The 21,201-nt window shown below is 32.5% G+C and overlaps 3 protein-coding genes across 3 annotated transcripts; 2 read left to right on the top strand and 1 right to left on the bottom strand.

Annotated features, from left to right (window-relative positions):
• Positions 1–37: 37 nt before the first annotated feature.
• On the top strand, positions 38–1,866 carry Phum_PHUM483640 (uncharacterized protein; the record flags this gene model as incomplete). Its single annotated transcript, XM_002430417.1, has 2 exons — positions 38–52; positions 487–1,866. The coding sequence occupies 2 exons, from the start codon at positions 38–40 to the stop codon at positions 1,864–1,866; spliced, it is 1,395 nt and encodes a 464-aa protein (XP_002430462.1).
• Positions 1,867–5,047: 3,181 nt separating this feature from the next.
• Phum_PHUM483630 (highwire, putative) lies at positions 5,048–16,229 on the bottom strand (the record flags this gene model as incomplete). Its single annotated transcript, XM_002430416.1, has 30 exons — positions 5,048–5,196; positions 5,293–5,505; positions 5,586–5,818; positions 5,903–6,080; positions 6,172–6,401; positions 6,484–6,800; positions 6,886–7,092; positions 7,177–7,593; positions 7,679–7,914; positions 7,996–8,191; positions 8,282–8,462; positions 8,546–8,772; positions 8,855–8,982; positions 9,059–9,348; positions 9,442–9,583; positions 9,666–9,933; positions 10,020–10,345; positions 10,431–10,613; positions 10,898–11,067; positions 11,231–11,429; positions 11,520–11,672; positions 11,756–11,923; positions 12,005–12,206; positions 12,277–12,495; positions 12,581–12,748; positions 12,835–13,004; positions 13,099–13,434; positions 13,524–13,677; positions 13,761–14,055; positions 14,722–16,229. The coding sequence occupies 30 exons, from the start codon at positions 16,227–16,229 to the stop codon at positions 5,048–5,050; spliced, it is 7,863 nt and encodes a 2,620-aa protein (XP_002430461.1).
• A 2,315-nt stretch (positions 16,230–18,544) lies between these two features.
• Positions 18,545–18,853, top strand: Phum_PHUM483620 (Cytochrome c, putative; the record flags this gene model as incomplete). Its single annotated transcript, XM_002430415.1, has 1 exon — positions 18,545–18,853. One exon carries the CDS (start codon positions 18,545–18,547, stop codon positions 18,851–18,853), a length of 309 nt encoding a protein of 102 aa, XP_002430460.1.
• Between the last annotated feature and the right edge of the window lie 2,348 nt (positions 18,854–21,201).

The raw sequence follows: 21,201 nt of genomic DNA, 5'->3' as shown, positions 1-21,201 counted from the left end.
AGAGGGAAAGAAAAAGAGAAAGAGAGAGAGAAAAAGTATGATATACGACCATGTGATTTGCGGCCGGATTGACCGGAGTTCGAGGCAAAATTAAATGCGGTCAACTTTTGCTATTGAATTTTTCGTTTTTTTTTCCCTCCCCCCACCTTCCTTTCACCCCCACCCCCCACAAAAAATGCATAAATATTGTCGTCGATAATAATAATAATAATTACCGTGTTGTTTTCGTTATGGTCGTTTGAATATAATATATAAATAATGTAACTTTTGGCGAACGCACCACGTTGCTCTCAAATTATTCAACACCGTGCGTTCGAGTGTGTGACACCTTGAAGCCAAATAATACAAAAAAAAAAAAAAATTCAAACGTTCTCTCCTCCTTATCTTATCTAATCCAATACGTTTTAGTCATTATTTGCATTGTTTCGTAACCATTTTTTCTAACAACTTTTCTGTCTCTCTTTCTCTCTCTCTCTCTGTTTTTAGGTTGCAGACGAAGAAATCATACTCAAATCGATAGGATCTTGTTCGGTATCACCAGACACGACTTCCATACTCATTGAAAACTGCGGAAAAGTCACGGTGACGAAGGGAGCTTTTCAAAACGTCAAAGGACTTCACAATCTCGAACTCGTAAACATCGCGGAAGTGATTATCGAGGGAAGGATTTTCACGTCGGATGGACCCCCGAGAAAGATACACATTAAAAATTCCACGATACCGGACATTCCGAGTTTCGCCTTTTCGGGAAACGTCAATTCCGTCATTATCGAAAACTGTTCCGTCGGCGTGACGCGAGCTTTCGCATTTTCAAGCATACACGAAGCCGATCGCGTCATATTCGACGGAACCACCGTCGCGAACGTCGAAGCTCAAACATTTAAAAAATTCCCGGTGAACACTTTTATTTTCGTAAACAGTCATTTCGACGAGATACCGAGTAGGTTTGTCGCCGACGTCGCCGTCGACATACTCTTCAAAATCGAATCCACGTACATAGAAACCGTTCGCACGTCGGGATTTAAAATCCACAATCCGAAAAAATTTCTACTCATCAATTCGATGATCAATAAACTTCACGACGAAGCTTTCAAAGTCATCACGAAGGGTGAAGTTGTGATGGACAGCAACGTTTTGAACACGATAGACAACGAAGCGTTCCGTGGTGTGTCCGTGGATAAATATGTGATTTTACAAAACGGTAAACAAAAATTTAAATTTTTAAATCAAACCGTGACCAACTTGGAGGGTAAATCCCTCTACGTCAACCGAACCGTTTTCGACGTGAACATAGGTCGGCTCATGATAGACGAACCCTGCACGTGCGACGCTCTCGTTCTCTGGACGGAAATCGTAACGTTCGGAAGAAAATCCATCGATTTATCCGTCGACTCCGAATTGGAGCCCATATGGTGTCATTTGGACGACTCGAGAGACGGAAATGTTGAGTACGTGTCCGGACGTGAGTTTTACAAGGATCACTGCACGAAATTAACTTCGAGCATATATTTTTTCGTCATAATAATAACGACGACGGCCGTCGTTCTCGTTCTCACAATCGCAATCATCGTGTGCTGTTTGAAAAGGAAAAAAAAATGGAAACCCGTACCGTCGTCGAGTCGCGCGAACGCCGCTCAAAACAAAGATCACAGGCAAATGAAAGTGACGGCGAAGAAAAAAGGGAAGAAGAAACGTGGGGGAGAGGGAGGAAAATCATCGGAACCTACCAAAGCCATTATCGTTCCCGACGGTAGAACGTATAAGGAAACGGAATTTCACATAATTGTTGAAAAAGCAGAGCCACTGGATGAAGAATGCGTTTCTTACACAGTTGTGCGTGACAGATCTCGTACTCAAATAAATTAATGGTATAAACTTTAAGCTAAATCTCGAACGTACAGCATCCCCCCCCGCACCCCCGCGACTAACGCCAGTGCGATTTTTCCCTTTTTTTCCCTTCCCTTTTCTTTTCTTCTTTTACTCTTACGTTGTAATAAAAAAACGAAAATACTTTTTACTCATTAAAATTTTTTCGTCGGGGGAGGGGGTATGTATTTATTACGTTTGTGCGTGCGCGTGTACGAACTCTCGACATAGAAACGGAAAAAAAAACAAAGGGGGGCGCCCCACAAAAATATTTTTTTTTCTACGACGGAATAAATTTTTGTAAACTCATGTCGTCTTTAATCACAATCAATTATTATTAAATCATTTCAAATTTTTCAAACGGGGAAAACACGTAACGAATCGACAAACTATTGCTAAGCCACATCATCATCATCATCATCATTATTATTATTATTATCATTATCATTATTTCTTTCTTTCTTTAATGTATTAGCAGCTCTTATAGGGCAAATCTCAATTTGCAATAATTAATAAACGATAAATTTTAAGTTTTGTGCGCATGCGTTTTACCCGCGCGTTCGTTCGTTCGTTCGTTCGTTTTTCTCTTGAAAAATTTCCTTCAAATTTTTTTTTACGTCCTTAACCGTCAGTTATTCAAATTAACGACCTCATGCAATTATCGTCAACGGATTTTTTTTTCTTTTCGAAATAGAATTCGAGGGACGTCATCGTCATCGTCATCGTCGTCGTCGTCGTCGTCGTCGTCGTCGTCGTCGTTGTTTTTTTTTTTTTCCTTTTTAAAACAATAAAGCTTTTTTCTTTTTTTTTTTTCACTCTTTATTTTATTTTATTAGGCTTCGTGCTCTCTACAAAGGTCGATTGTTTAAAAAAACCAGACGATACGACAGGCTTTCTCCATTTGACGAAAGAAATAAAAAATAAAAAATAAAAAAAAAAAAGTCTTAAACAATGGGTAAAAATTTTCTCTCAAATCTCTAATGAGAAAAAATTAAATTTTCTCACAAAAACTCTCCTCCTCCCTCCTTCCCCCTACTTTTTTTTTAAAAAATAATTCCGATACAATTTTTAGTCGAAAAGAAACAAAAAAAAAAAAAAAAAACTTTTAAACGCACGCCAAATCGATACTCGATAAATAAACGATATTTTGCACCTGGTCAACCATTACGTGAAAAATACTAATAATAATAATAATAATAATAATTAATAATAATAATTTCGTTCGTGCCAAAAACACGACGAAAACTTTTTTTTTTTTTTTTTTTTAGGGTTTTGCAAATTCGAAAGCAATAAAAAAAAAACAACGACGACAACAAACCAGTCAGGTATCGCAGAACTCAAATAAATTTAATATAAAAAGTAAAATAAGAAAAAAAATCCGTTCGGAAAACATCACAAAGGTTCAAACAAAACAGGACAAAGAGAGAGAGAGAGAGAGAGAGAGAGTTTTTCCTTATCCTTCGTCCTACCGACCGACTATTCAATTATGAAAAAACAAAATTGGTTTCGAAAAATAATTTCCATATCTAATAATAATATTGATTATTAACATGTTAAATGAAAATATCCGAACGTCCGAACGAACGTGATGCTTTCATTTAATTTTGATTGGCCCTAATAATAATAATAATAACGACAACGACCTTGTTTTATATGCGAATGAATGCGATTTTTTTTTTCCTCCCCCTTAAACGATCCAACCTTTTTCATTTCCAAAAAAAAAAAAAAAAAAAAAAAAGGAAAAATTAAAATAACAATCGGTTACGAGATACAAGGGGGTAACAGAGAGAGAGAGAGAGAGACAAAAAAAGAAAGCAAACGTAGAGCAAACAAGAGAGAAAGAGAGAGAGAGAGAAAGTCACGAAAAGAGTCAATCGCGGAGGAGATATCAAAATGAACCCTGGGGGGGAGGGGAGGGGGGAAAGGGAAAAAGAGTTTGCATATAATTTCCGTGGGTATATCACGATGATGATGATGATGATGATGATGGTGGTGGTATGGTATGAGGAGGAACGCGGTTTGTCAAAACGATCGCATCACTTGAATTAATCACATTTAAAATTCGAAAAATCAAATTGAAATTTGCCATATTTCCAACACCGAACGTCTCTCAAATCAACCGTGAAAAAACCAGACGGAATAATTTACAATAATATTATCATTATCATTATCATTATTATTATTACGATTGCCGTTGTTTGTTTTAATTACTCATTCGAAAATAACAACGGCACCCACCGTTTGTTTCCGTGAGTTAAACAAATAATATTTATAATCGTACCTTAAGCAATAATAATAATAAATAAATAAAAAATCCCGCCGAGAAAAAAAAAAAAACCGAATGATAATGATAATAATAATAATAATAATAATGATAATTCTTTCCAATAATTAAATTAGCTAGCTCGTCTAGAGGATGTTAATAAAATTAGAATCGTTTTAACTAAAAGGTTAAAACTCGATTTTTAAAAACTTTACAACGTAAAAAAAAAAAAAAAAACAAACGTGAGAAATAATATGGCTTCTGCTACGAAAACGTTTTCATTAACGCGTTTTTTTCTCCTTCTTCTAGACGAACTAATTAAATACTAATTTTTTTTTTTTTTGTTACTAATTATCCGTGTGCGAAAATCCATGCAAAAAAAAAAACAAAGGGAAAAAAAATTTTCTTTTCTTTTCTTTTCTTTTTATTAAATTTTTCCTATTCTTTTCCTTTTGTTTTCTCCCCCCTCCCACCGGCCCCACCGCCCCTCAACAAACATCCCTTAGAATAGCCGTTTAAAGGCTTTTCCTTTTTCTTCTTCTTTCTTTTTATTTTTAAATGTTTGTCATTAATAAGAATAAGCGAGTAGAATGCTAGTCAGGTGCGTAGATTTATTTTTTTTGTTAGTCGTCGTCGTCGTCGTCGTCTGTTATTGTTTTAGTTACCAAAAAAAAAAAAAAAAAAAACAAAAAGTCCTCATCATCAATCTCGTTTTGTTTTTTTTATAACGTAGGTCAGCAATTATTAACTGATTGGGTCGTGAATTTTTGTTTTTTTTTATGAAAAGTTAATATTGCAATTTGTTTTGTTTTGAATTTTTGTAAAAATTAAATAAAATAAAAAATTGATTTGACGAGTTGAAAAGAAAAAAAATTTTTTTTTTTTTTTTTCCCTTTTTATAAAAATTTTAAAAAAGACTTACCTAAACGGAAGACTTCCGTCGAGAGCCTGAAATATTGTTGGTGTTTGTGCGAGTGCCAATCCTCGTACCAAAAGCGACGAATGTTCGTTTGCCACCATCATAACAGCCTCCTCGGCTAAATCTGTATCCTCTTCTGCTTCTTCGACTGTTTCGTTCGAAAAAAAAAATATATATATATATATATATAATATAAATTTTTTGTTATGTTTCGAATCGACACTTGAATGGTTAAAAAATTTACCGGTTAAAAGCGGCAACTGGAGATCCTTTTTAATAAGAGATGCCGCACACATTCCAGCCGTGAATGACAATTCCGATTCAATTTGCTTTAAACCGTTACCGTGCGAAGAATCCCATTCGTAACCGACGACCAAACATCGGAAACCGTAATTGCAAGCTTTTTCATTTTTAACATAATCCGAAGCTGTTTCCAATGAAAAAATTACTTCGTTTCCTAGCGATGAGAAAAAAAGAAAAAAAAAATCAGTTATATTTTTCGACAACGATTTCATTCGATACGACAGGTTTACAAACCTGGTAAAACCACAGCATCTTGAGGCCACGTGGTTCCACCACGAAGCGTTCGAAAAACTTTCCAGTACGTCAAAGGCGTCATGGAATCGTTTTCAAAGTCCTCATATTGCCTGTCCCATATTTCTTTAATTGCTGAGGGTATGTACAACTTTAACAAATCTTCGACTTGAGCCGTTCCACATCTCGGGGAAAATTCCACGACCATCCATTTAACGCTTTCGGGAAACAATACCCTGAAAAAATTTTATCATTTTATCATTTCGTAACGCTTGTAAAAACAAACTTTAAAATTTTCCGTTTGTTGGACAACAAATTACCTGTAGTTTGACACGGAAGCGGGTTTGTACGGATGATCGCTTTCCACCCAAGCATAATGATTTGACGTCGTTGACTTTGGTAAATCATCAGAATTATTTCCCAAGAGGTTTAAAGCTGACACGTGGGGAAGAAGATCTTGTACCAAATTGATAATTTGTACAGCGCTTCTCGGATCACCTGATATATGTATAAAAGAAATCGAAATAAGAAAACAATAAAAAAAAAAAATTGAAATTTTTTTGTGACGTCATTAAAAAAAACCTCTTACTCGTTCCTAGAGGACCGACGTGAGCCAACACCAAAGGTAATAAGGTAGTTATTGCACACGCATTCCCTAATATTTTAATAACATTTAAATCTTCTGCTTTTTCTCTAGCCATACTAAGTAAAGTTGAACATCTATTAAAAATGGCAGTGGTCATTGACAAAGTACTTTTTCTAGCTTGTTGTTCTGCTATTGCTTTTGCAGTGTGTTGAAAACTTCCATCTTGTGGATTGCTTAACACAATAATACGTACAAAACATATAATACATATTTAAAATTATATTTTTTTAAGTAATAATTTTTTCTTGCGCTTACCTATAATACAAAATTTGAGGTATTTGGCCCCTCGTTTGAGTGGTGCCGTTAAAACTTAACGAACAAGTCGAAAAAGAAAAAGTAATTCCATCGGGCCCCTTGACAGTGTTTAATCCTCCGTCACCGTTTGACGTTCTCCCACCCTGATTTCTCAACCTTATTGCATATTTTACATTTTCTTTTATTGGAACCGGCTTAGCGAATTTCAGTTCGGCAATGTCGGACACGCAATCATCCGGCCCGAACGTTCCCTTTATAACTTCCAGAGTTGTCCATCTTTGAGCTGGAGAAGGATCTCCGCATGCCGAATTGCTTTGCTGGAAAAGCAAAATAATTTTTTTTCTTTTTTTTTTTACGATAGGTACTTAATAAATCTATGTAAAAAAAAAAAAAAAAATTTACGTCATCAAGTAATTCCAGTTCATATTCTAAAACACCCATTCCGCCATAAACACATGCACCGGCAATAACAACTCCAGGTTTGTCAACCGAGAAACATATTGCATCGGGTGAACCGTTGCCGGTATTCCAAGTTCTCGTTTGATTAGTTCTCATAAATCTCGATGGAGTAGCATGCAAAACTCTTCCACATGATCCTTGTATGTCTTCCTGCAAGTTTTTAATTTTATAACATAAATAATTTTTTCTTTTAAAACGATACACGCGATAAATTTTACAATGTCGAAAACTCACATCAGAGCCGCAAGATTGAGAAGCCAACTCAGCCACGACACGAGCCAGCAAATTGCAACAATTTTTAACTAATTCTTTTGATAAATTTGAATGTTTTTGCATTAGATCTCTTTTTGGTGGAAGTATACAGAGATCTAAAAGTTTGTCTAAAACTTCTTTCCAACTCCAATTCACGATTGTTTCACCGTTCTTCTCGAGCTGAGTACGATAAGACATTTGTTCGACGAGAAGTGGATAATGGTGATCGGTTCCGGATACGGTAAAACCAGAATTATCGCTGGGACTTAATTGTCTCATGGAAGGATCTAAACTATTCGTTAAAATTGGCAATGCGGAACGTAAACGAACAGTCGGGCAGCACAAAGCCTCCAGTACTGCACTCAACAGTTTGTCGTGTTGAGTGTAGTAAAATCCGGTCTGAAATAAAATTCCGTCAGAAAAAGTTTTCTTTCGCGAAAAGAATTGTCAATCAATCGTTTAAAAAAAATAAAAATAAACTTACCTTATCGGTTTTGGACAACAAATCGCAGAGACACGTCCATTTTAAAAAAGGAGTGGGATACAAAGCGTGAAATATCGAAACCAACGTTTTGTGACATTCTTCTAAAACGGCATCCGTTAATTCTTTATGTGCTCCATTTATGGGTTTATCAGAAAGTATCTTCTGCAGCAATGCTCTAACGTCTCCGATGCTTTCCGCGAGCCTTACTGATTCGCTAACTGTTTTCTTACTAAAAACTATTTTTAAAAATATTTTAGTTTGAAATTGTTTTTTCGCGGAACCGAACCGAATCGAATTTCGAAAAGAATTTCACATACTTTGATCCGGATAAATTTCAATGGTGAATAAATGAATTAACCTTAAGCTGGCTCGATTTATGTAAACCAATCTTGTTAACCTTTCGTGTTCGGCATGGGTTGACATTGTCGATATAGACCCGTTTAGATCAAGGTATCCCGATTTTAAAGCTTTCCATCCCCAGTGTAGTAAGGCCAAAAGAGATTTAAAACATTCCTAACCGAAAGAAAAAAACGTATAGATTAATTTTTTTTTAAAATCATAAGTCATGCACTAAACTTTTGAACCTTAAATTTTCTCACTTACACTAGTTACCGTCGAGGAAAATTCTTTGCTCAAAACAAAAACCGGTTCTGAGAGATCAATTTGACGTGGAGGAGCTTTTGTTTCTTGTGTAATAACTTTATAAAGTAATTGAGGGATTTGCCCCGCATTTACGTCCGTTCCATTATTAGACTTTTTCGACGATTTAAAGTAAAATGAAATTCTAAACACATCAAAAAAAAAATTTCTTTTATGAGTATTAAGTACTAATGGATATTTCAATATTAACAAATAGATGAAACTTACTGATCTTCCGTTACGATCACGGCCTGTCCGTTAGATCCGCAATCGCTGGACGGTCCAGAAATTCTCGCCCACGCAATGTACCATCTATTACCTTGCAAGAGAAGGGGTTCTTCGAATAACATTGGGTATTTTTGCCGGGGACCGCATTCGTAGGGAATGTCATCGGTTTCAGCGATAACTTCACCATCAGATTCTTGTTCTCCTCCATCAACACCAATATCCAAGAGCTGGTATACAAAAAAAAAAAAAAAAAATTAAATTAGAAAGCTAAAAGCACGATACTCGAAATTGCCGAGTATTATATTTTACTTTAATTTTAGCCGTGTATTCACCGCGACCGCCAAATAATCCAAAACCTCCTAAAATTATATCAGCATCGGCCATAAATCGAATCGCTTCAACTGAATGACCCGAATAACCCCAGCCTCCACCGTGACCTAAAAAAAAAAACAAATTCGAAATAAAAACAATTCACTTTCTTGCCATTTTTTTTTTTTTAAAGTTAAAACTTACTTTCGAATCTATTAACAGCCGAAAAATCTTGCAGAGTGTAAGCTTTCGTTGTTCCCATTTGTTTTTCTAAAATTTCCGATCCGACTTCGAGTTTAAAATGTTGAGCTTGAGCCAAAGTGTCTAAAGCACCAAGGAGGTGAAGTGCGGCTTGAGATCTCTTGACTAAACAACCCGGTGTGATGGGAAGAACCAAATCCGGATCGAACATCGAATGAGATAATGCTTCTAAGCCTTTTGCTTCTGAAGCTATGATGTTATAACAAGAAATAAGGTTCGTGCTTTGTTGATAGCTGAAATTTGAAGCATCGTCGTAACGAAAGGTTTTATTTAACATTAAAAAAAAATAAGGTTTCATGTGTCAAACATTCGAATATAAAATTCACCTCCATAGAACGTTGTATAGAGGATCAAGGCAAACTGGAGAACCGATCAAATGTGCCTGACCGGCGTCGGAAAAAACTGCACAATTACCATCTCGTCTGCTAATGGCAAGAGATTGAAAAGTATTGTTTTCACATTTGGGAACTAACACTAAAAAAAAAAAATATTAAATTAAATTAAGAAAAAAAAAAAAAACGTTTTCAATACGAAACCTTCTAAAACTTACGTATACAAGATTTGTTTCCCGTTATTGTTGACTGTTCTAAACTTAATGAATTTATTAAGCTTTCATCAACTTTAATAAACGTTTGATCTCCTGCTGCTCCGATCCAAGTTGCTCTACGACCAGAATTAGGACCTATACCAGGCACGGGACCGGGAATCGCGTACCAAGGAGTTTCGTGTCTCGCATAACAATTGTTTTTTCGACCGAAAGTGGTACTAGTAGATGGATCATTATGACCCTTAAAGCTTTTTCTTCCCAATTGACCTTTCTGGAATAAAAAAAAGAAGGAATTAATAAAATTACTTTTATGTATGCATTCAATTTGAATAAACAGTAATCAAATATTAATTGAACCTGATGACTTCCAAATGTGTAAACTTCTCCTTTTACTGTTAAAATAATTGTGTGATTACTTCCTGCGGCAACTGATTGAGCGGGACAAGGCAATCTTACACTTACTGGTCCTCCGCGGAGTAATACGTCACCGATACCCAGTTGACCGTATATATTGCTACCGAAAGTGTAAACTTCACCACTTTGAGTCAGAACAATGCTATGATGAAGTCCACATGCAATTTGTGTAACCGGACAAGTGTAAGGTAAAGCGATAGGAGCCGGAGGTAAAGATGTGACCCTACTCGTGTCCCTTTCTAAATCACTTCCACCAGCTACTTCCTCATCTAAATTTAAACGCACATCATGTAATTTTACAATTTTTTTTTTTTTGTGCTACATAATTTTCATTTTAAAAAATTTTTCACTTACTTATTAAATTTGAAAATTTTATGGGAGCCGGAGTTTTGAATATGGGTATCGATGAACCTGATTTTGATGAACTTACACTTGGCCGCGACCCGGAACTTTTTATTTTTAAACTGCAATTATGTTTGGACGAAGTTTTTCGGCCTTGTCGTTGCTTTCTTTCTTCCAATCTTTTTTGTAAATGTTCTTGAAGCCTGTTGTTGTGCCTAGTACCTAATAAATTTTTAATATTTTAAATAAAAAAAAAATCACAGTGCATTTAAAAAAATTACTGTTTTAGTAATAACAATAATTAAAAACTAATTTTTTTTTACAAAACTGTACGATAAACCCCAAAAAAAAAAAGAGAAAAAATATTTCGGCATAAATAATAATTTTAGTCGAAATACTAAAAATTAAAAAAAAAAAAAAAAAAAAAAAAAAAAGTTATTTGATTCATCGAGTTTCCACGTAACATGAGAAAAACTAACCCTGGCTATCGCCACTGAAAATAAGATCTAAACGCATCATCCCAGATGAATCTCCTAATCCCGACGGCCCTAAGACGGCAAGATCGGAATTGTCAACATATTCTTTTGCACATACTCTACAACAGCCACATATGGAACACCCAGAATCACCTTCACCACACCCGCATTCCCTGTTAATTTTCCAATTATTATAAAAGATACAACATACAATAAGCAAAAATTGTTAGCCAGCCAGAATTATTAGTTTTTATTTAGTCATAACTTCTTATAATGAAGTTTTTTTTTAGGTTTACGAGCAAAGAAATAATTTTTTTTTTTTTTTTTCAAACTTACTGCCCAGGATTTCGTTGTGGTCTGATAGAACTAAGGCAAGAAATACTATATCCAGTGCACTCTTTGCACACGGTGCAAACCATACACAAATCATGTCTCCATTGATGTTTTCCAGGAAGACACATAATATTTTGTGCATCTTCCCAATCGATTTCATCTTCTTTTTCTTCTTCTTGCACGACTGTGTCCATTGCAATGGCTGAAATAATTTTAAAACTCATTTTTTTCCGTTTCCATTCGTGTGTTATTCAATTTTGATTTGTTTTTTTCTTTTTTTTTTTTAAATTACCTTCTTTAATCTGAGTTACGAAATCTCTTCCGCATTGTCCTTTATTATTTATACCAAACGTATAAACTATACCTTTTGACGTCAACGCGACAGCATGAGCTTTGCCGAGAGCTACTTGAGTTATATGCAAATTTTCTATACCCAAAACTTTTCCTGAAGGCAAAGTAAACAATAAATTTTATTGTAATACATAAAAATGCATTAAAATTTTTAATTTAAGAAAAAAAATACTAAACCTGTAGAAGAATTGCAATGCACGGTGTCTTTTCCAAACATTAAAAGTTGACCGTTGCGAGTCACTAGAGCTGTTGTTCCATTATTCGTTGCCGCGTGCACAATGTACTCATCTTCAACTTTAACCATTTTTTTCGGTTTCACCGCTTTTGGTTGCCTCCTGGCTTTATCTGAATAATTTCAATTTAAAAAATTGTTTAATGAATCGAAAATTCTAGTAAATTAATTAGAGCATACAACTGTAATCATACTCAAATCTCCATCTTCTCCCCTTCTGGCCGTTCCACAAAAAAATACACTTCCGTCTTCTGCGACAATAATAGCATGAAGACCTTCGTGGCCTACTGAAATATGTTGAGCTTTGGCTCCCTTTGGCATAACGAGTTCGGACCAACGTCCGCTGGAAACACCGCTTTTCATTCCAATACTACTAGCTTTCCCGGAATAAAAAACCTGCCAAGTTCATAATTCAGGTATAATTAATATGTTACTCGAAATTAACAGAAACGATAACAATACAAACTTTTCCGCTTGTAGTCCTAATCAAACCGAATTCTTTTCCAGACACTATTGATAAAATCTCGTCGTCGAAATCAAAATTTAAAGTTTTGTTTCCGGAATCTTCATCGAAACTAGAACTACCCATCACGTCAATACATTTTCTGGCTAATTTTAATGAAAGTTCACTAGTGATTGTCACAGGCTTTACATTAGGATTTAATGTTTTCACAACAAATCCATCCTGGAAAAAAAAACCATTTGAAATAATTTTCTAAAACCAATTTTTTTTTTCGAAAAGAAAGTACATTGTATAAGTAAATCCCTACCTCATTTGTTGAAGTTATAACTCCTATTTGATCAGCATCTGAAAACCAAACACTAGGGCTCCAGTCTCTTGTATCCAGTCTTACAGTATTGACCACTTTAAATGGATTACGATCAATTCTTAATAATTCACAGCCTCTTTTCCCAGCTACTTTTAACCACAGCCATCCCTAAAATCATGTGCATCATACTTAATTTCTATTTTTACCCTGTTATATGTTTACCTATCGATCATTATGTTAGTACATCTACTCACATTAGCAAATCCCAACCATCCTTTATCATCATGAAAAAAATCAGGAACACAATAATAAATGTGGCCTTTGATTGTTCCACCATGACCTGAACCAATTTTAAACAGGCCCCTCGATGAATATAGATACAAATACTGTCCATCACTAGCTAACGATCTTACAACTCCTAAACCTGTTTGTCATTTATAAGGTGTAAGGTCTGTATTCGAAACATAACTTAAAACAATCACAATATTAACAAAAAAAAAAAAAAATTAAATTTCAACCTGTATTCTTGATTGGAAAAGAATCAATTTTTGATGCTTTCGGCACTCCATGAGTCAACCAATCTGGCCTGCTAATTTTTCCCAATAACACTGCATAAATACTTCTTTGAAGTGCAGTCATAACAAGAGGTAGATGAATGTTTTGATTGGCTAATTGTTTAGGGCACATGAGTAAAGCTGCAGCAGCTGATAATAGTTTACCCGTGGAACCTCTAACAATTACTAAACTGAGCAAACAGGAACAAGCAATAGCGGTAAGGTGATTTCCATCATCTGACGTTGATGAATCTGGAGTGTAACAGGTGGCTAGATCCAAAAGTAAATCGAACAAGGGATCTAAAATTAAATTAAAATTAACAAAAATGAAACATTCTCCTATGCTTTTTTAAAAATGATTTTAAATTTTGATAATTAACAATACATACCTATGACTTCAGCGGGTTCATTTTGTAAACCCTGAGGCTGTTGTCCTTGCAATACATCTAAAAGTGCTGCCAAAGCTCTAGTGCATAAAACCGGATGAGATTGTCTACTGTCTTTGATTATTTCCAAAACACATCTTAAACCAACTCCGACAATCTTAAAAAAAAAAAAAAAATGATTATGCATTGAAAAATTCTATTTTAAAATAAGGCAAAATTTCAAAAAAAAAAAAAAATTACTTTTGGTACTCTAGGTAACTGCGGATGATAAATTTCCGTGACATCAGAATCACTTTCTCCTTCGTAAGCACTTTCTAAAATTGGAATGCTAGAAGATGAATTCAAATATATTTGCGACGCTTTATGACTCCAAGCTTCCAAAACGGCTTGTCTGACATGAGCAAATACAGCAAACTCTGATGGATTCCCATTAAGTTTAACTTCTGGCGGTCCGATTGATGTTTCGCTACCATCTTTATTCTTTTTTTTGTAAAAATTTTCCCATTTTCTTTTTCTCTTTTTACCCCAATCGCTCCTATTTCTAAAAATTTTAATTTATAATTATTTAACACACACACACAGACACACTGTACTGTGTAAAACAATAAAAATGTTTTTTTAATAAACTACCGGTCGATCAAATAGTGTAATTACTCACTTTAAATTCTCCGTTGAATACCTGTATAATTCGTGAAAAATATCACCTAAAAACGAAGATTCCGGCAACATTTTTAAATATTAATTAATTAATAATAAATAAATCAAATTATAATATTAACAATCAGCCGGTTTGTTTAAACTCAAACGTTTGACATTTCGGTACGACATTATCGGATACAATCAAGCTTGCCAACTTTTGCATTTTCAACTAACGAATTATCAAATGGTGGCAACGAACAGATAATAAAATTAATAATTTAAATAACTTATCAGATTGAAATTTTTTTTTTTTTATTTATAAATTTGTATTTTTAAAACAATTATATTTTTATGTTTTCATAATAATAATAATAATATTTACACACATACAAATATAAGATCCATCGGATCATATATTTATCATTTGTACATGCAATTAACAAAGTTAAAACGAAAAAAAAAAAAAAAAGAAACAAATTTGTTCTTCTTCTCATCATATAAATTGTACAAAAATATTTTTTTAAATTAAATTTTAACAATTGAACTTTGAATTTTATTTTACTGTTTTTCCAATAATTTAGGTACGGTTTCCATGACTTTCGATAATATTCCATCGAGATAATTTTCAAGTTCTTTAACTCTCATCGTCACGCAATTGACTTTTTTCTGCAAATCTAAAATCATTTTAATTAATTCATCTTTGGTTTTATTTTTAAATTCACTTTTATTAGAATAAAACGATGATGATGGTGATGGCGATGGCGATGGCGATGACGTCATTTCCTCCATTTTGTCTCCGGCTTCGCATCCTATGACGGTCCTCCTAACTTCTTTACTCTCTTTACTGTAGTAATCGAACGATCGAAATTGTTTCAATTTTTTAACCAATTTTGATTTTTTCTTATTCGACCCGTTGTCGACTTGTAAATTCGCATCCAAATAAAGTGACGTGAATTTTTTTTCCAAAACCGGAGTTGAAAAATCGTGAAAATCCACGCACGACGCGGATAATCTCCTCGCGGATAATCTTAATCCCCCGCCGTTGAGTTCTCCCAATTTGGGTGATTTTTTCCTTTTTTGACTCGATAAAGTATTTTTTAAACTTTCCGTTCTTATGTCGCAAACGGAAGCACTTTGATTCATTTTACTTTTATTTTTTTTATTACTATTTTTATTATTATTATTATTACTATTATTACTATCATCGTCACAAAAGCTTATAGATATTTGTGGATTCTGCTTGTAAAGTTTTTGCGTCGTTTTAGGCGAACAACTCACGACTTTACCATTTTTTACCCAACAACCATCATCGAAACTTTTTTGCGAATTTTCTTCATCTTCTTCTTCTTCGTCTTCACTGATAACACCCGGATCTAAATTATTCGGGGTGTTTGCTTTTCTCGTCGGTGGACAACTTCCGCAAAGAGTCGAATCGTTAATCCCATCCACGAATTCATCTTCTGCTTCATCTTCTTCTTCTTCCACGACGGGTTTCTGTTTTTTTTTAAATGCCATTTTTTGCAAACTCCTCGCTATTTTACTCACCCCCATCGTTTTATTCTTCTTTTGATCTATGTGCGTCAAACCGTACAGACTACCCGTTAATTTTTCTATGACGGTTTTTTTTTTCGACGGCAATGACGTCAACGATATCGATTGTCCTCCTCCCTTTGATAAAAAACCAATTTGAACTTCCAATTTCCCTCTCGTTTTATCATCGTCTTTGTTCTTACCCGGTTTACCATCGAGTTTGAACCACTTGACGCGTTTTTCCGTTTTGTCGAAACTATCCAAGGGTATTTTAACCATTCCCAAAAACTGATCCAATCCAAACGAATTCCTGTGCTGTGCCGTCAACACTATGGAAGCCTTGTTACCAATTTTGGGTATTTTCAATTCGCATTCTTCGTTCCAAACGACGGATCTACCTGAATTTTCCTTCACCGACGTCCTATAGATTTCTTTTCCAAGTTCAATGACGACGAACGCGTTATTCGTACCATTTTTTCCTTTAATTAAAAGGTTATCAGCTTGAAGAATTGTGACGTGCGCATGCGTGATGCTCAACATTTCGACAAACAAAAAATTCTAAAATAAATTCAGACTTTTCTGCTTTTTCTATTTTTTTTCGTGTAAATTTACAAAAAAAAAAAAAAAAGAAAAAATTTAAATTTTTCAGGTATTTACACTAGTACGCGCAAAGAATAAATTTTTTTTTACAATAAGTGGTGGTAGTGGTGGGGCGGGGAAATTATTATTATTATTATTACAATCAGCAATAAAAATTAATTGTACAGATAAGGTTAATTTCCTTCTTTCCTTTTTTTTTTTTTAAAAGTTCTTTGTCTTGGCTGAAAACTTTTCTGACGTGTAACAAACAAACAAACAAACAAAAAATTTTTTTTTAACGTCTGTCGAATAAACAAAAAAAAAAAACAAAAATTTAATTAAATAAAATTAAAAAAGAAAATTTTTTTTGCAAAATAAACGTGGCACCTACCGTTCGTGTACGAAAACAAAGTCCCCCGCAAAAAATCGTAATAGTAATAATAATAATAATAATAATAATAATAATAATAATAATAATAATAATAATTTTTTTTTATTCTTCTTCGTAACAGTTGTAACGTGAAAAACAAGGAAAAAAAAAAAAAACAAACAAACAACAACAAAACGTAAATAAAAAAATATCAATGTTAATTCGTCAAAGGACGTGAAATAATGATAATAATGATAATAATAATAATCGTCGAACCGAATAAAACAACCAATAAAAACCATCCGAATTTATTTTTACTACTACTCGTCCGTGATAAGAAAATGATAAGACAATAGGTTTAAATATATATATATATATTAAAACTGAGATTCGTACACGGATTTTTCTAAAACAAAAAAAAAATAAATAAATAAATAAATAACGCGCAAAGTAAATAACATTTGAGTTTTTCATCCGTCCGTTTGTTCGCGTGAAAGTTTGTACGTTTGTATTATTATTTTTTTTTTTTTTTGTAATAAAAAAAACCGCCGCGTTTGTTTGTCGTTTGTTTAATAAACTCTGAAAAAATTTGTCGAGATTTTAATATTTTTTTATTTTTATTTTTTAAATTAAAATAAATTTTTTTTTATTCGCTCAATTTACCACGCGCGCGCAAAAAAAAAAAAAACTTGAGGTTTTTCTTGTATCGATCAATTAATCAAACAATCGATCGATCGATTGATAATGATATCGACTTTTTTATTTTATTTTATTATTGTTAAAAAAAAAAAAAAAAAAAAAAAACTTATCGTGTTTCGTCATTAATAATTAAATCATGCGTTTTAAACATAATAAAAATTAACATTTTTTTATTTTATTATTATTATTAATCTGAAATTGAAATATAATAATGTTTTTTTCTTTTTCTAAATATATTTCCTTCTCATTTTTCCCGATTTCCCCCCCCCCCAAAAAAAAAAGGGGAAATTCCAGGATTTAATAGAAAACGAGTCAATTTAACGATAAATTCTACCTCACCTACTTCTTTTTTTTTATCAGTGACCATTTTTGTGATAAATGAAAATTTCAAACGATTATCGATTATTTCCCTCCCTTCCCCTCCATTTCCTTTTCCGGATAGAAAAAGGTAAAAAAAAAAAAAAATTCCAGAAAAGATTTAACAACGCCAAAAAAAGGAAGAAAATTTATTGAGATGAAGCCTTTTGCAAAAAATTTTACGACGATGATTTTGTTTGTTTTATCATAATAAATAAATTTTTTATTACCTTTTAATTAAATTTTATAATACCTGAACAACAACAACAACAACAACAACAACAATTACCACAACAACCACAACAACAGCAACAACAACCACAACAACAATAAATTACATATAAATTTTAAAAAAAACCGTTCTTTTCCCATCCATTTTAACCGCCATTTTTAAATTTAACCAAAAAACTTATAAATAATTTCTTTTTTATTTTTTTTCAACAAATTATTAATCAACGAATCATCACGGTAATAATAATAATAATAATTATTATTATTATTATTTACAAAAGAACAAAAAAAAAACAAAAAAAAGAAAAAGTTTTAACAACCCAGTTAGTTTTCCATTTTAAACCGTTAGAAAAATTCAAATTCAAATTATTATTATGATTATTATTTTTTTTTTTTTTATTAATTTTTTAACGGTTGGATAACGTAAAAAAAAAAAAAAAAAAAAAAATCATAGAAAATAAAATTCGAAAAATTAAAAAATTGCAAGTGCTTTTTACACACATTCATCATAAACTAGGGTTTTTGTTTTTATGTAAAAAAAAAAAAAAAAAAAAAAAAAAAAGTAAAGTTAAAAAATTTTTTTTTAAAAATAATAATAATAATAAATAAATAAATAAAAATGAGCGCGGAAAAGGGTAAAAAAATATTCCTATTGAAATGTGCGCAATGTCACACGGCGGAAAAGGGTGGAAAACATAAAGTCGGTCCTAATTTGTACGGACTTTACGGAAGGAAAACGGGTCAAGCAGAAGGTTATGCGTACACGGATGCGAATAAAAATAAAAACGTTACTTGGGATGCACGAACTTTGGACGAGTATTTGACGGATCCGAAAAAATACATACCCGGTACTAAAATGGTTTTCGCGGGTTTGAAAAAGAAAGAAGAAAGAGACGACATTATTGCATACCTTAAATCCGAATCGTGAACGCAAAAAAAAAAAAAAAAAAAAAAAAGACCATTTTTATTTTATCCTCTTTTCTTTATTCTTCTCTACCCCCCCCCCCACTCTATCTCTATCTCTATCTCTCTCTGTATTAATTAACTTATTACACAGTAATACATTACGTTTACAAAAATAATAAATATTTTTTTTGTTTAACTGCCTCATTTTTTTTTGTTTTTTACAATACAATTACAATTACTCTTTCGAACTTTGTGACAAATGTGATAAAAATTACAAAAAAAATGATGCAAAAGAAATCAATCGTATTTAAAAGTAGTACTACATAGTGACAAACATCAAAATGGATTTTATGAAAAGCAATCAAAGTTTTTTTATACACAAACATCTGGAAAACACCACAAAATAGAAAATTGAAAGATTAATAAAAATCATATCGCTAAGTGTTGGTGTTGAAAAAGCAAATACTAATGATAATACAAGTCATGACACCAAAATTAATAATCATCGTTTGATAACAATCCATTACCAAAGAATTATTATATTCATTCCTGCAATAAATAAAATGTGAAAATATTAAAAAACCTTTTTCTGTTTTTTCTCTACAACAAGGAATAATGTATTATATAACAGATCACAAAGAATCCAACAAACACTTTCGAAATACAAATCCAAAATGTGAATTCGAAAACTCAATTAACATCATCCTACTTATGCCGATAATATAAATAACCAAGTTTATTTCATTGTATTAAAATGATTATGAAACAAGATGATATGATCACACATTTCAACATTTAAGAATTAATAATAATAATCACATTTCACTACATAAATTAAATTCATCATTATGTGTCTCACCAAAAATTTCCAAAAATACATACATAAAAAAAAAAAAAAAACTAAATAAAATGTTTTGTATTTTAATAATTTATTTATAACCAATTATTTAAACATTTCGAAAAGCGACAAGAGTAAAAAAAAAATTTTTTTATAAAATTTATTCGATTCGAATTAATTTTTTTTTTTTACAAATTTTTTTTTGAAAACCGACTATTTATAACAAAAATTACATTTATTTTATTGTTCTTTAGTGTACATTTCAACTAACAAAAACCTTGGTGCTCAATGGATTCAATTGATGAAAAACACCTGGTTTCACAAATCTTACACTCATGAAAATGTTTTCGATCCAATTTAAAAATCATTCATTAATAATAATAATTATAACTAAAAGAAATAAGGTTACGACCGACTAATGAGTTAAAACAAATTTTCCTTTTAGTATTCGTCTCATTATCATCCTCCTACCACTTTTCGACGATAATTTTGTTTTCCATCCGTGTACTACAACTCTTTTGTGCTCTCTCGCTTTTGGAAAATTATTTCTAATCACTGTTCTAACGCTATGTGTCATCAGGGGATTATCAACCACGGGTTCAGATGACAAACTAGTCACTATCGACGTTGGAAATGCGTGAAATCGCCTCAGATTATTCGTTACGAACGACGTTCTGATAGAAACGCAAAAAAAAAAGAAAAAGAAAAAAAATTAACGGAAAACTACAACCGTCAAATTATTAACTGACGACAACAATCCATTATACTTTACCCTACGAATTTAAACAAATTAGAAACGAAACTCATTTTAATACAAATATGTATTTAACCTAAATTCAAATAATAACCATAAGTCAGCTGCAAAATATGACGAATGGAGGTTAGAGTTATTTACATAGACGCCATTGACGGTTGGCAACAATGTCGGCTACATGAGATATTTCATTGCGTTTCATTTTTCCGTTACAAAGATGTCGTTCGAATACAAAATTTCAAACGGAAATATATGGCGTCAAATTTTCTCTTCTTCCGCGTTGTAAAAAAAAACGAAAAAATCGATTCGCGATTTTACTAATCGTTAATTAATTTCGAATAATTTAAAAAACGAAAATGAGAAGAACAACGAAACATATGTCGGCGATGCGTTACAGTGATAAAATTAATAAAAACTGTCGAAAAAAAAACAAATCATTATCAATCGGAATCACAAAATATTTTATCGATCTATTGAAAGAAAAACCTTTTTTCTCATGCCTTTTTATCCCCGTCAAAAAGAATAAAACCCTTTTTAAAACGAATCACAATGAAAAAAAAAAAAAAAGAAAAGAAAAAAATCCTGTCATCAGATGAAAAGGAACAGGCGGATAAGGAAGGACCCGTGAATCTCTCTCTCTCTCTCTCTTTTTACACCTTCGAGTGTAAGCTTATTAAAACAAAATTTACGATCCTTTTCTTTTCTCCTTCTTTCTTTTTTTTAAATTAAATTGAAATTTCACCGACGGTAAATTTATTTTACTTATTTTTCTTTTTCT

This window comes from Pediculus humanus, genomic scaffold (genome assembly GCF_000006295.1).
Source record: "Pediculus humanus corporis 1103172108256 genomic scaffold, whole genome shotgun sequence".
Taxonomy (NCBI): domain Eukaryota; kingdom Metazoa; phylum Arthropoda; class Insecta; order Psocodea; family Pediculidae; genus Pediculus; species Pediculus humanus.
Note: the sequence above shows the minus strand (reverse complement) of the source record. Positions and strands in the feature narration are given on the sequence as shown.